The 13,809-nt window shown below is 43.3% G+C and overlaps 1 protein-coding gene across 1 annotated transcript in view; it reads left to right on the forward strand.

Annotated features, from left to right (window-relative positions):
- The window catches only part of RAI14 (retinoic acid induced 14), a 93,390-nt gene that overhangs the window by 21,873 nt on the left and 57,708 nt on the right, over positions 1–13,809 (forward strand). The window contains exon 2 of the mRNA XM_006896800.1: positions 12,022–12,110. Within this exon, the coding sequence (XP_006896862.1) occupies positions 12,068–12,110 (43 nt within the window). The 5' untranslated portion in view covers positions 12,022–12,067. The remainder of the gene's footprint in view (positions 1–12,021; positions 12,111–13,809) is intronic.

Here is a 13,809-nt window from a genome sequence, read left to right on the forward strand (position 1 = left end):
CAAGAAGGGATATACCTTTAACTTGCTGGTCTGTCTAATACTTCTCTTAATCTGAACATTCATATTAAGACAGACTAGGAAGAAGGATTGGCCATCCACTTCTGAAATAGCAGGCCTCTGAAAACCCTTTGTGCAACATTTAGATAACAGAGATGGCAAAGGAGGTTGAGGTTAAGATGATAAGGTGGGGTTTATAATTGGTCCCCCATTCAGATCAGCACGTCTCAAATTTCATTGTGCACAGGGAAACCACTGGGAATCTCAAGATGCAGCTTTTGAGCTAGTAGGTCTCGGTGGGGCCTTGCCTTCCAATACATTCTCAGGAGGTACTGATGCTTTTTCAGTCAGTGAACCACACTTTGAATGGTCAAGACTTGAACTATTGAAATGCTGCCGTTTAACCCACCAGAATATGGATGGCCACCTCTGTGTCCTTGGCCCTTAACCACTAGACCTGGGTTTAAGGGACTAGGTAAAAAGGTTTTATACACCTCTCATCCACCACCAAGGAGCTCAGGTGGTGTAGTGACTTGAGTTGCCTGCTAACTAAAAGGTCAGTAGTTGGAATCCACCAGCTGCTCACTGAGAGCAAGATGGAGAATCTATTCCTATGTAGATTTAGATCCTGGGGAAACCAGTGGTGGGCCACTCTGAGTTGGAAATGACTCATTGACAGTGTGGGTTTGGTTTTTAGTTTGTACCAGTCACCAAAGCATCTGTTATTCTCCTTATTATACCCTGTTATTGTACACCATTTGGACTGATAGAAAACACAATAGATGGAGAAAAGATTGAGACTGTCAACTTCATCTGCTGGGATCCACAGTCAGTATACTAGATACCAGCAATCAGGAGATGAGGGAACACACTGCACTGGGAAGCATACCACACTCAGGGACCTCTCCAAATTGCTAAGGAGCATTGATGTTAGTTTGAGGACCATGGTCTTTTCAGTCACTTGCTGTGCATTAGAGCTGGGCAGTGAATAAGGATGACAGAAGAAAAATTGACGCCTTTGAGCTGTGTTTAGAGAAGAGTACTGAATGTCCCATCAACTGCCAAAAGAACAAACAAATATGTCTTGGAGATAGTGAAGCCATATTGCATCTTGGAAGCAAGGACGATAAAGTTTCATCTCACATACTTTGGGCATGTTGGTAGGAGAGGCTATTCCTTGTAAAATTATCTCATACTTGGAAAGGTAGAGGAATAGCAAAGAAGAGGAAACCTTTCAACCTGGTAGATTGATAGATACAGTGACTGCAGCAGTTGGCTTAAGTGTGTCAGAGATTGTGAGGTTGGCACAGGATAGGATTCATATCTTTTATTCATAGGGTCACATTCAAATCTGTCACGCCATACCCAACTCGGTGCCACCTAACAATAACAACAAGATTCTTTTAACAGTTTGGTTCTGATGTATCTACTATTAAGACTGTGGTTCTGAAAGGTTGAGATAATTCATTTACTAAAAGAGAACAACCACATGTTGTGTGCATCCATTTGTAAGAAATGTCCGTATTTGGAAAATCCATAGAGAAAGATTAGTGGTTTTCAGAGTTGAGGGGGATAGGGTAATGGGAATGACGGCTAATGGGCTCATGGTTTCTTTTGGGGTGATGTGATGTTATGGAATTAGATGATGATGGAATTTGCACAACAATTCTACAAACCACTGAATTGTATTTTTTTTTTAATGGTGAGATCTTAAGGTATGGGAATTCTGGCTCAATAAAATATTTAAGTATGTCCATGTTGTTCATGTTCTTTAATAAAATTGTATGTCAGCACCATACATTTCTATTCAGTGATTTGTGGGGGGATTCTCATACGTAATTATACTTGATTCTTTGTTGTGGGGGGCTCTCTTGTACATTGTAGGGTGTTTAACAGCATTGCGGGCCTCTACACATTTACATACTGTCATTTGTTGTTATGTACCATAGAGTCAGCAACGCCACCTCAGAGAGATCCTGTGACCAGCAGATTGGCACCTTGCCCTGTATTGCACCACCATCCTCACCATCTCCTTGCTGTAGTCGCTATGACGATTCATCTTGTTGAGGCACTTCCTTTCTTTCTCTCACGTTCCACCTTTCCCAGCCTGAGGTCTTTCTCTAAGACTGTCCCCTCCTAACAACATGCCCAGAGTACCCTCCTTGCCTCTAAGGAGCACCCTGGTGGCACTTCGAAGCTTCAAGACAGTCTTGGGGTTTTTTTGGCAGACCCTGGGACATTCAAGACTCTTCTCTAGCACCACAATCCAGAGGCGTCCAATCTTTTGTCATTCTTACTTACTGTCTAACTTTGACATGCGTAGAACACAATTGAGATTACCATGAGTTAGATTCGGGCACACCTTAGTTTTAAAAGTGACAGCCTTGCTCTTTAGCACTTTGGAGAGGTCCTTGATGGCAAGCAGATTTCCCCAGTACAGCATATCTTCTGATGTCTTAACTGCTGTTACCCTGGGTGTTGATTGTGGATCCAGGTAAAATGAAATTGCTGATAACTTTAGTCTTTTATCTATCCCTAATGATGTTGCCTGTTGGTGAGAGTTTCTGTTTTCTTGATTTGAGATGTGACCCATATTGAAGGCTAAAGTATTTGATCTGCAACAAATGCTGCTGCTTCTCTTTTATTATATTGTATTGTTGTTGTCATTGTTGTTGTTAGATGCTGTCAAGTACGACTCCTAGTGACCCTGTAAACAAAAGATCTGCATCCTGTTCTATCCTGCACCATCCTCACATTTTCTGACACTCAAGAGCTGATTGCAGCTGTCACCATGTCAGTCCACCTGGTTGATGGTCTTCCCCTTCTTCGCTGACCCTCCACCCATCCCAGCGTTATGTCCCTGTCCTAGGAATAGTTCCTTCTAGCAACATGCCCAAAGTACATGCACTCCAAAGAGCACTCCAGCTGCACCCTCTTCAAGACATACCTGTTTGTGCTCTTGGCCGTCCATCCATGCGATGTTCAGTGCTCTTCTCTGACATCATAGCTCGAAGGCATCAGTTTTTCTATTATCCCTGTGCTTTAGCGGACAAAAATAAATAAATAAATAAATCCACACACATTGCCCCCATCCCCTGGACAACAGAAATCACCTCAGTTAACAACTATTGGTTGATCTTTTAAGGAGCTCTGTTGTTAGAAAGCGTTATATGTTGTGCCACTAACTGAAAGGTCTGCAGTTTGAATCCTCCAGGAGCATCTTGGAGAGAAAGGAATCGTTTCCTCTCATAAAGATTCACAACCTTGGAAACCCGATGGTGGGTCACTGTGAGTGGAAACTGACCTGACAGCAGCAGTGACCTTTCTTTAGTCTTCCCACCAAGAGACAGGCTCCTTGAGGACAAGATCTTTGCTTTCTTCTGCACGCTGTCCTCAGAGTTTAGAACAGTGTCCAGTGCATGATTACATTAGTATGTTGGTAGATAGATGTGTGAATGAATGGCATTGAGAGGAAGACCTTCAACAGGATGGCTTGACACAGTGACTGTAGCAGTGGGCTCCACCTATCAGAGATGGTGAGGATGGCACAGAGCAGGGCAGCGTTCATATCTGTTCACAGGGTCTCCATGGGTCATACTGGACTTGATGGCACTGAGCAACAACTACAAGGTGACAATAGCAGGACTTATAAAAATACATATATTGAAAAATAATGAAACCAAGATCTAGCAATGGCTGTTTTAACTATGAAAGCAACTCCATTTTTCCTCACCTTTTCATCAGTAGCCAGGAAATTAGAAGACATATTGCCATGGGAAAGTCTGCTGTTAGGGACCTCTTCAAAGTACTGAAGAGCAGTGGTGTCTCTTTGGAGACTAAGGTGCATCTATAAAGGCCATGGTCTTTGCAATCACTTGTTATGCATCAGAGAATTGGACAATGACTAAGGAGGATAGGAGAATTGATGCCTTTGAGCTGTGGTGCTGGAGAAGAGTATTGAGGGTACCATGGACTGCTAGGAAAACAAACAGATTCATCCTGGAAAGGGTCAAACTGAGCTGCTTCTTAGAGACAAGAATTCCAAGGCTCCGTCTGACATACTTTGGACATGCTGCAAGAGGGACAGGTCCTTAGAGAAGGACATCATGCTTGGGAGGGTGGAGGGACAGCGCAGGAGGGGAAGGCCCTCTATGAGGTGGATTGATTCAGTGACTGGGATAATCGGGATGGGTATATCAGAGACGGTGTGATTGGCACAGGACAGAGCAGAGTTTAGGGATGTTGTACATAGGGTCACTATGAGTCACAAGCGACTCGACAGCACATAACAACAACAATGAAACCAAACCCACTGCCATCAGATCAATTCAGAGAGTTCCCATAGGACAGAGTAGAACTGCCTAGCTCATTTCCAGGCTTTACCATCTTTGCAGAAGCAGACTGCCTCATCTTTCTGATAGGTTTGAACCACTGAACTTTTGGTAAGCAGCTAAATTCTTTAGCCATTACACCCCCAGGATTTCTTTATACCATTGTACAACTATTTAACTTTTAAGGAGCTCTGATGGCATAGTGCATTATGTGCCACTAACTGAAAGGTCTGCAGTTCTAATCCACCAGCAGTTCCATGAGAGAAAGATGGGCAGTTTCCTCCTATGAAGACTTATTGGCCTCAGAAACCCCAGGTAGGTTACTATGAATCAGAATGTACTACCTGAGACAGAGCTGGGCTGGTCCCAGCGCCTTAGAATGAGCCCTGTGATGTGTACTGTCCTTGTTCAAGAGTCCGAGGTGTTTGTTTACCAACCTTGTACCTCTCCTGCCCTCAAGGTGAAAACCCCCTCATTGCCCTGGAGTTGGACCTGCCTCCCAGCTGACCCTCCAGTGGGCTTTTGGAGGCTGTACGTCACGCAGGACTTGAACGGCAGAGAGGCACTGCCTTCGAGTTAGCAGCATGTCTCCCTGTAGATTGGGTCTCCAGAGCTCAGAGAAGGATTGTTTTTTTCAGCCACCTTCCTAGGACAGACCATTGGAGAGCACCTGCCATGCTTTTTATGAGCGGCGTGCTGACCTGGAGCTCCATCACTCCCCGAGTTACAGAACCCCACAGGTGCCTGGCCACCATCCAGAGAGGGATTAGCACCTAATTTATCTGCTCCCCAGACCTGCACCCCTGAGGAGACCACAGTCCTTCCTCATGGCTGCGCAAGAAAGGCTCTCTCCTCACTGGCATCTGCACATCCAGGTTCTCCCACTGCCTGGGTTTTTTCATCGTACCAAACCCTCCTTTCCACGGGAGTATCTATTTAAAAGTTGGCGCTGCCTCCAGGTCACAGTCAGAACTAAATGTTAGTGACTTCTTGTTGCCAAGTCCTGCTTGGGAGATGTTCACTCCTGTGAGAGGTGCCGGCACGTGAGCAGGTCAAGTGCGAGCGTAGACCTGTCCCGGCCTTGGAGGAGTGAGTCTTTCAGATGGGGCCTGGCAGTGGCCTTGCCCCTGAGTTTCCATTCCCTGCAATGCAGGTAGCTGTTAATCCCACCCCACCCCCATCCCGCTCCTCTCCCCTCCATCACTTCAAACTCTGGTGTAGTTGAGTTCTTTTTCTTTTTTTGTACAATTTTTTTATTTTTATTTTATTATTTTTTGTGTGTACAAAAAAGTCGGAACTGACTGGTACAGGAGGTGGTTGCCCCTTCTCCAGCAGGGCATCTAGTGGATTCAAAGCTTGTACCTTGGGATTGCTGTGCAGCTTCTTACCACTAGGCCACCAGAGCTCCCTACAATTCTTATACTGGTTCACTTACAGTTTGTATACATTGTTCTTCACACCAGATCTTTCCTATTTCCTTTACCTGCCCCTCCCTCCACCCAACAAAGTTTGCGACCCTAGGACTAAGGGCCCCCCCCATCCTGACCTCTCTGCCCCCACCCTTGTGTGGATCCTCATACACATTCTACAATAATGGTCTTATACAGCATTTGTCCCTATGAGACTGAGTTAGTTCACTTAGCATAATGCTTTCCAGTCTCTCCCAAGCTAGGTAGAGAATTAAAAAATCATTGCTCCTGCGTGCTGCATAGTATTCCAGAATGTGATTGTACCATAATTTCATAATCCATTCAGTTGTGATTGGACATTTGGCCTGTTTCCATGTTCTTGTGATGGTTAGTAAAGCTGCTATGAACATTGTACAAATCTCCATTTGTGCCTCAGGTCTCATTTTCTCAGGGTTAATTCCAAGCAGTGTAGAATAGCTGGGTTCTATGTTCAGGTTTCTGAGGAAATGCCAAACTGCCTTCCAGAGTTTTTGTACCATTTTACAGTCTCACCAGCAATGCATAAGTGTTCCTGCCTCTACTGTATAAAATCATTATTGTAGAATGAGTGTAAGGATACAGTGGGTGGAAGCAGAGCGATGAGGATAGGCGGAAGGGGGACTGTTAATCATAGGGTTGCTTAATTCAGTGGGAGGCTGAAGGAAATGGAAAGGATCTCTTGTGAAAAACAATGTATTGAAACTTTGTAAATAAATCAGTATAAAATAATTAAAAAAAAAATAAAACCAGTGACCACTGGGGGTGGGAAAATAATTCCTATCTTACCACATCCTCTCCAACTTGCTGTCCTGTTAAACTTTGGACTGCCCTTGGGGTGAGATGGTATCTCATTGTGGTTTTGATTTGCATCTCTTACTGCTGGCGATTTTGGGCAAGTAATTGAGTTCAGATGTAGCTTCTCCTAACCTGTCTTTTCTGAGTATTGAGACATTTCTTTTATTCAGCTACACAACCTAGACACTGCCCAGCGTGGGTTGGGGAAGCTATAATAGATAATTAGCTGCATTTTTTGGAATGTTTTTACATTACAGATGTCACATTTTGCATGTGCTTTGCACAGAGGAACTTCTTATTCCTTTCAGTGGCCCATTTTGCAGATCTGGAGACTGAGGAATAAATTACTTAGTAGGTCATCCCAGATCACATCTAGTTAGATCAAATCTAGTTCATCTGACTCCCCAGAGCCCTTAAAGATGACCTATCTGCAGTCTTCTCCTAATGTCTTGCTTTTCAGTGTACTTTATCTGACTGCTATTTCTGACCTGATTCTAAGTTTTAATAAAGTTATAATGTTGGAAGCTTTGTTTCTTTTTTTTTTTTTAAATCATGGGTATTAGGAATAAGGGCCTGATTTCTTCAGTTGAAAACCTTTGAGTGAGTGCATATTCCGGTTAAATACACCTGTAACAGCAGCTTTCTCTGTCTCTCTCCCCCTCTGCCTCAGAGGGGCTCTTGGTGAATGACTAGTTGCAGGTGTAGGGTGGAGAGTGAGAGAGAGAAGGCGGGGTTCCCGGCTTCCAGCAGCTTTCTCTCTGGGGAAAATAAACAAATAAGATGCCCCAGCCCTTTCACTTGGTAGCTGTTGGCTGTGCAAGTGTGAGATTTAGAATTTGATCTCCAAAGTGCTACTGTAACACAAAGGATCTGTTGACAGGCCATTTCTTTGTCTGAGTCTTACCTCTTTTTCTTTCACACACCTTTCATAAAAAATAAGACAAAACTACACCAGAACACTGATGGCTTTCATTTTTATGTAAAAACTTATGTGGCAAAGTCGTGAGAAGTACAGTGGCCCAAGTTAAGTAGTAAAATGTTTTCTACGAAATTCTGGTGGCCAAAAAACATGACTCAGGAAACTATGAACTTTGATAAATGATGATAGTTATAAAGGGACTATTTAGGCCTTTTGTTCATAGGGTTGCTATAAGTCATCACTCAACAAAAACTAGTGGCAAGAAGGTGCACTGTAATCCTGAAGGCACGAGGTTCAAGACCAGCAGCTGCTCTCCGGGAGGCTAGACAGTCTCCTCCATGCGATTAACTGTCTCTGAAGACCCACTGGAGGGTCAGCTATGGGTCCGTTTGGACTCTATGGTACACAACAAAAATTGCGGCACTGATATAGTATTAAGCAACAGATAGGCTATTTTGAAGCGTTAATTAGAATGACTTGTTATTGTTGTTAAATACTATGAGGCATATTTAACAAAAATATAAGAAAAAGCTCTGACTTATCGCCCCCAAGTATACAACAGGAGGAAGCCCTGCCCTGCCCTGGACCATCCTCATAGCATAAGGCCATTTTGCAGCCACTGTGTCAGTCCCCCTCACCTGGACCCCCCACTTTTCAGGGTGACCAGTAGGTACCAAAGCAACTAAATGTGTAAGAGCTGTTGCTGTTTATTTTGCATTTTTCTCTTTCTAAATCTAGCCAGCAGACCTTCTTCTTTAGTTTCTAACCTTTTACCATTCTGCAGAATCCTGTGCTATTCCACAAGATATTCCCACTGAACTAGAAGGACTCTGCAAAGTTTCGGTAACAGTTGTAGCATGCATGGCAGCACACACACACACACTTTCCCACAGTCATTTCTCCGGTCAGCATCTTTCCTGTCTGTGTGGTACAGTTGTTATGACTAATGGACTAACACTGATGCCTTACCATTAACTAAAGTCTGTAGTTCACACTGAGGAATCTGGTGGTGCGATGATTAAACACTCGGCTGCTAAGTGAAAGATTGATTCATCAAATCCACCAGCCCCTCTGCAGGACAAATATTGCAGGCCTGAAGACCCTGGTCCTGCTCTGTCCTACTGGATCGCTGTAAGGTGGAATATGAATTTACATGTTAGTTGGAATCTACTTCACGATAACCAAACAGTGCCTGTCAACTGGGACCTGACTCAGAGCTGACCCAGTAGTGGGTTCTCAGAGGATGTAAATCACAGAGATTACCCCACAGGGAGCCAGCTGGATAATTTGAACCAAGTTCTTGGGGTTGGCAGTACAGTTCCCTTACCCACTAAACTGCCAGAACTCCCAGGTTTCCAAGTTGATATATATTAAGGTTCACTTTTGTGCTGTAAACTTTTCTGGATTTTGGCAATTAATTCATGTATCATGAAAGGAAATCATTTTCCTGCTCTAAAAATACATGTCCTTTGCCTATTTGTTCCTGCCTCCTCCCCTTGTTGTTGTTGTTGTTGTTATTGTTAGATTCTGCCAAGTTGAGTACAACTCACAGCAACCTTATGAACAATAGTTCTGTCCTGTGCCATCCTCATCCTCTCTGACAGCCCATTGCTGCTGTCACTGTATTGTTTAATCTTATTGAGAGTCTTCTGCTTTCTTGCTGACCCTCAGCCTTCCCAAGCGTGATTTCCCTTTCCAAGGAATAACATCTTCTAGCAATATAACCCAAAAGTATGTGAGACAAAGCCTTACCATCCTTACAAACAAGGAGTGTCCTGGCTGCACTTTTTCTAAGACATATGTATTCTTTTGACAGTCAATGTGATACTTAGTACGCTTCACCAGCACAGCTCAAAGTCATTAATTCTCCTTCTATCATTCTTATTCATTGTCCAGCTCTCTAATTCATAGCAAGTGATGGAAAAGACCTTGGCCTGAATCAGGTGCACCTTGTTCTTCAAAGTAACGTCATTGAGAGGACCCTGGTGGCAGACGTTTCCCAGTGCAATACATCTACTGATCTCTTGACTGCTGGATACCAAGGGAGTTGATTGTAGATCCAAGTAACATGAAATCATTGGCAATTTCATTCTTACCTCCATCTGTCATGATGTTGCTTATTGGTGCAGTGGTGAGGATTTTTGTCTTCTTGATGCTGAGATGTGATCCATATTGAAGTCTGAAGTCTTTGATCTTCTGCAGCAAGTGTTTCAAGTCTTGCTCACTGTTAGCAAACAAGGTTGTGTCATCTGCATAACTTAGGTTGTTGTGGAGTCTTCCTTTGAGTCCAGCTTCTCTAATGATTTGCTTAACATACAGACTGAATAGGTATGGAGAAAGAATACAACACTAAAATACATCTTTCCTGACTTTGAACCTTGCCGCTTTCACGTGCTCTATTGAACCACAGTGGTGATCTTTTCACTGTCTCTGGATTTGCGTCATCCAGATCATCATGTAGTTGTTGTTGTTATTAATGTGCCATCGAGTCATCTGTGACTGATAGCGACCCTATGTACAACAGCCCTAAACCCTGCTCTATCCTGTGCCAATCTTATTGTCTCTGAAACACCTATACCCACTACCTCAGTCACTGAATCAATCCATCTCATCTAAGGTTTTCCTCTCCTGCACTGTCCCTCCACCCTCTCAAGCATGATGTTCCTCTCCAAGGGCTGCTCCCTCCTTGCAACATGTCCAAAGTATGTCAGACGAAGCTTCAGCATCCTTGCCTCCAAGGAACAGCCTGGTCTCACCCTCTCTAGAACAAAACTGTGTTCCCAGCAGTCTGTGGTATATTCAGTACTCTTCTCCAGCACCACAGCTCAAAGGCATCAATTCTCCTTCTGTCATCCCTAGTCCAGCTTTCTAATACATAGCAAGTAATCACAAAGACTACGGTCTGTATTAGGTGCACATTCATCTCCAGACTGCCATCATTGCTTTTCACTACTTTGGAGAGGTCTCTGACAGCAGACTCTTCCAATGCTATTCGTCTTTTAATTTCCTGGCTGCTGGTTCCAAGAGTGTTGACTGTGGAGCCAAGCAAGCTAAAGCTGTGACCAATCTCAGTCTCTTCACCATCCATCATGATGCTGCCATTCGGTCCAGTGGTGAGAATCTTTGTTTTCTTGATGTTGAGCTTCAATCCATATTGAAGGCTGTAGTCCTTGACCTTTTGCAGCAAGCACTTCTGGTCCTCCTCCATTTTCGCAGCCAGAGTTGTGTCATCTGCATAATGCACCAGGGGTCTAGATTCTTAAATTTTACCGCATTCTTTTAAGGATCCTCCATGTCTTTTTGTGGCTTGAGGGCTCTTCTCTTTTTTCCTTGCAGAATAATAATGTTCCATTGTGTGGATGTAGCACAGTTTATGCACCCACATATTGATGGACATCTTGGACTGCTTCCACTTTAGGGTCATTATTAATAAAGCCGCTGTACACATTTATGTGCAGATATTTTATGTGGACATAACAGTTTCACCTTACTTAGGTAAATACCTAGGAGCACAATTACTGGCTCAAATGGCAAACCAATGTTTAATATCTTAAGAAACGGCCAGACTGACCTCTAAGAGAGGTATGTTCTCAAGCTATTTAATTTCATCCCAGTTTTGCCTTAAACCGTATCAAGGAGTCTTCTTTAAGTTACTGGGTATATTCTGTGTTAAAATTGTATTGCTTATAATAATGCTCCCTCATCAGATGTGTCCACAGTTTTAACCCCACACAGACTTGGCATGCATTCCATATGTAATCCTGAGAGCCTTTAAGTAGAGAAAATATAGATGCTGTATGAGGAGGTCTGGTGGCCTAGTGGCAACAAATGTCGCTGTAATCCTGAAGGACCACAGTTCACATCCACCAGTTGCTCCACGGAAGAAGGATGGACAGTTACCTCGCACAGTTTACTGCCTCTGAAAATCCACTGGAGGGTTCAGTTCCAACTCGATGATACACGACACCAGCATATGAAGAGAGGGGGCTTGGTGATTGAAGAGTCACAGGAAGAGCTTTTGAGGTGCTAGGAAGAGATTCAAGGAGAGCGTTTAGGTTTCTGACCTGTTGTGTTTATTCATTAGTATGAACAAAAAATAACTATGCTCCATTTATGAAATTGTAGCAAGCTATACAATTTTGATCTATGTTGTTTTCCTTGCATATGTTATACAAGAACAAAAAGAGGTTATTAGTATTTTCCTCATTCAGAAATTGAACCTAGTTGGGACTTTCCAACTTTGTTTATCTCATAAAGAGATAAATAGATGGTGAGTCTTCCTACTTCTTTCGGGCACAGTCTTTAAATCAGACTTGTCAAGTTTATGCTTCATCATTTAATAAGAGAGAACAGTGAATAAGTGATCAGACTCCTCAGGGTCTTAGGATGTTCCTCTCTAATCTGAATTCACTACCATCATTGAATGGTGAAGTACAAGTGAGAGAAATTGTGTGTGGAGAGGCCAAAGGCATGGCAAAGGTGAACTTGAGAGACTGGGAATCTTAAGGTGATTGTGTTTCTCTGTTCTTAGGTTTCATCTTGCTGCTTCAAAGGGACATGTGGAATGCCTCAGGGTCATGGTCACCCATGGTGTGGACGTGACAGCCCAAGATCCTGCAGGTATGCACTTTTTATCCCTTGAGTCAATAACCCAGCATGAAAGTAGGTACCACAAAGGTGATGCATATTCATTGTGGAAAATTTAGAAGCTACTACAAGTCAAAAACGAAAACAGAATCCCTTCCAGTGACTAGGCTCTGGCATAGTTTCTTGCTTCACCTGGGCCTTCACAAGTGTGTTTCCCTGTATATGTGGTTAGTGAACTAAAGACAGACTGCTCTTATCTAAACACCGAGAGCTCCATTTTTAGTATCACTTGCAAAGATTCCAGGTAGGTGAATAGTCTCTGATTTTTGAGTCTGTGGGTCATGAAGTGAGATAATAAATGGAGCGAGTCCTCGGGCATCATTTTGCTTTCATGCATCTGGATAATCCAGGGAATTTGGAAAAAAAGAAAGGAAGGCAGAGGGAGGAAAACAAGGAGGGGAAAGGAGAAGAATAAACAAAACACACTGGCACACAGATTCTTCCCTTTGACACATAGGTTCATTTGTCTGGAAGTAGCCAGTCCCTGGTGTTTTAACCCTGTCCCAAGAGATACACATTTGCAGCCAATGTTGGAAAGTGAAGTGAAAAAATACAGGTGTGTGTTACCTTTCATAAACACTGTCTCATGGGAAGAAGCCTCTAGGGTCTCAAGCCTGGGCTTCCATCTCTGCTGACCACTCCAAAAGATCAAAGCAACTGCTGATAGCTCTTTATTTCTCCGTGCATTTAAAAATCTTGGCTTGTGATCATGTTTTGTTAACTCCTACTGGAATATGAAAATCCACCTACTTCAATTTTTCAGGCTTTTCATGAATTGTTAGAAGAGTTCTTTCCTTTCTTAAAGACATTAATTTCCTCAGAATGGTCATCCTGGATGGCCAGTCAGGTATTATGAACATTACTATGATTTTGTTTACAAGCCAAGAGCCAGATCAGGAAAGAAAGTTGTTTCAAATGAGTAAAACCATTTTTGGTTAAAAAACAGGAAATGAAATGGGATGTTTTTTTTTTGAGCAGTGCTAGAGAGAGAGAGAGAATTACAAAAATATTTGGAGAAACCATAATGCCAGTAGAAGAATGAATAGTTTCCCTAAATGACTTCCTTGAAGGAGGTAAGAATTTGTGTTGCATGAGGCTCCGTCTAACATACTTTGGACATGTTGTGAGGAGAGACCGGTCCTTGGAGAAGGACATCATGCTTGAGAGGGTGGAGGGACAGTGCAGGAGAGGAAGGCCCTCTGTGAGGTGGATTGATTCAGTGACTGGGATAATTGGGATGGGAGTGTCAGAGACAGTGCAATTGGCACAGCACAGAGCAGAGTTTAGGGCTGTTGGACATAGGGTCGCTATGAGTGGCAAGCGACTCGACGGCACATAACAACAACAACAGTTAGGTATTTTGTTTGTTTTTATAGTTCATTGTTGTGAAGTGTGGATCATCATGCGGAAAGAATTTTGGCCTTTGTTTTTGGGGCTGACCAAGTGGCAGGGACCACCTGGGAGCCTCATATTGTTATTATGTGCCGTTGAGTTGGAACCAACTCATAGCAGACCTTCCAGCAGGTTTTCAGAGGCTATAAGTCACAGAGTGGAGATTGCCCATCTTTTTGCTGAGGAGCATCTGGTGGGCTCAAACCGCCTATGTTTGGTTTAACAGCACAGCTTCTTACCCATGAGGCCACCAGAGCTCCCAAGATGTAATCTAGGTGGT

The sequence above is a fragment of the Elephantulus edwardii genome, unplaced genomic scaffold (assembly GCF_000299155.1).
Source record: "Elephantulus edwardii isolate Elephantulus edwardi_28Jun2011 unplaced genomic scaffold, EleEdw1.0 scaffold00191, whole genome shotgun sequence".
In the NCBI taxonomy this organism is placed as follows: Eukaryota; Metazoa; Chordata; class Mammalia; order Macroscelidea; family Macroscelididae; genus Elephantulus; species Elephantulus edwardii.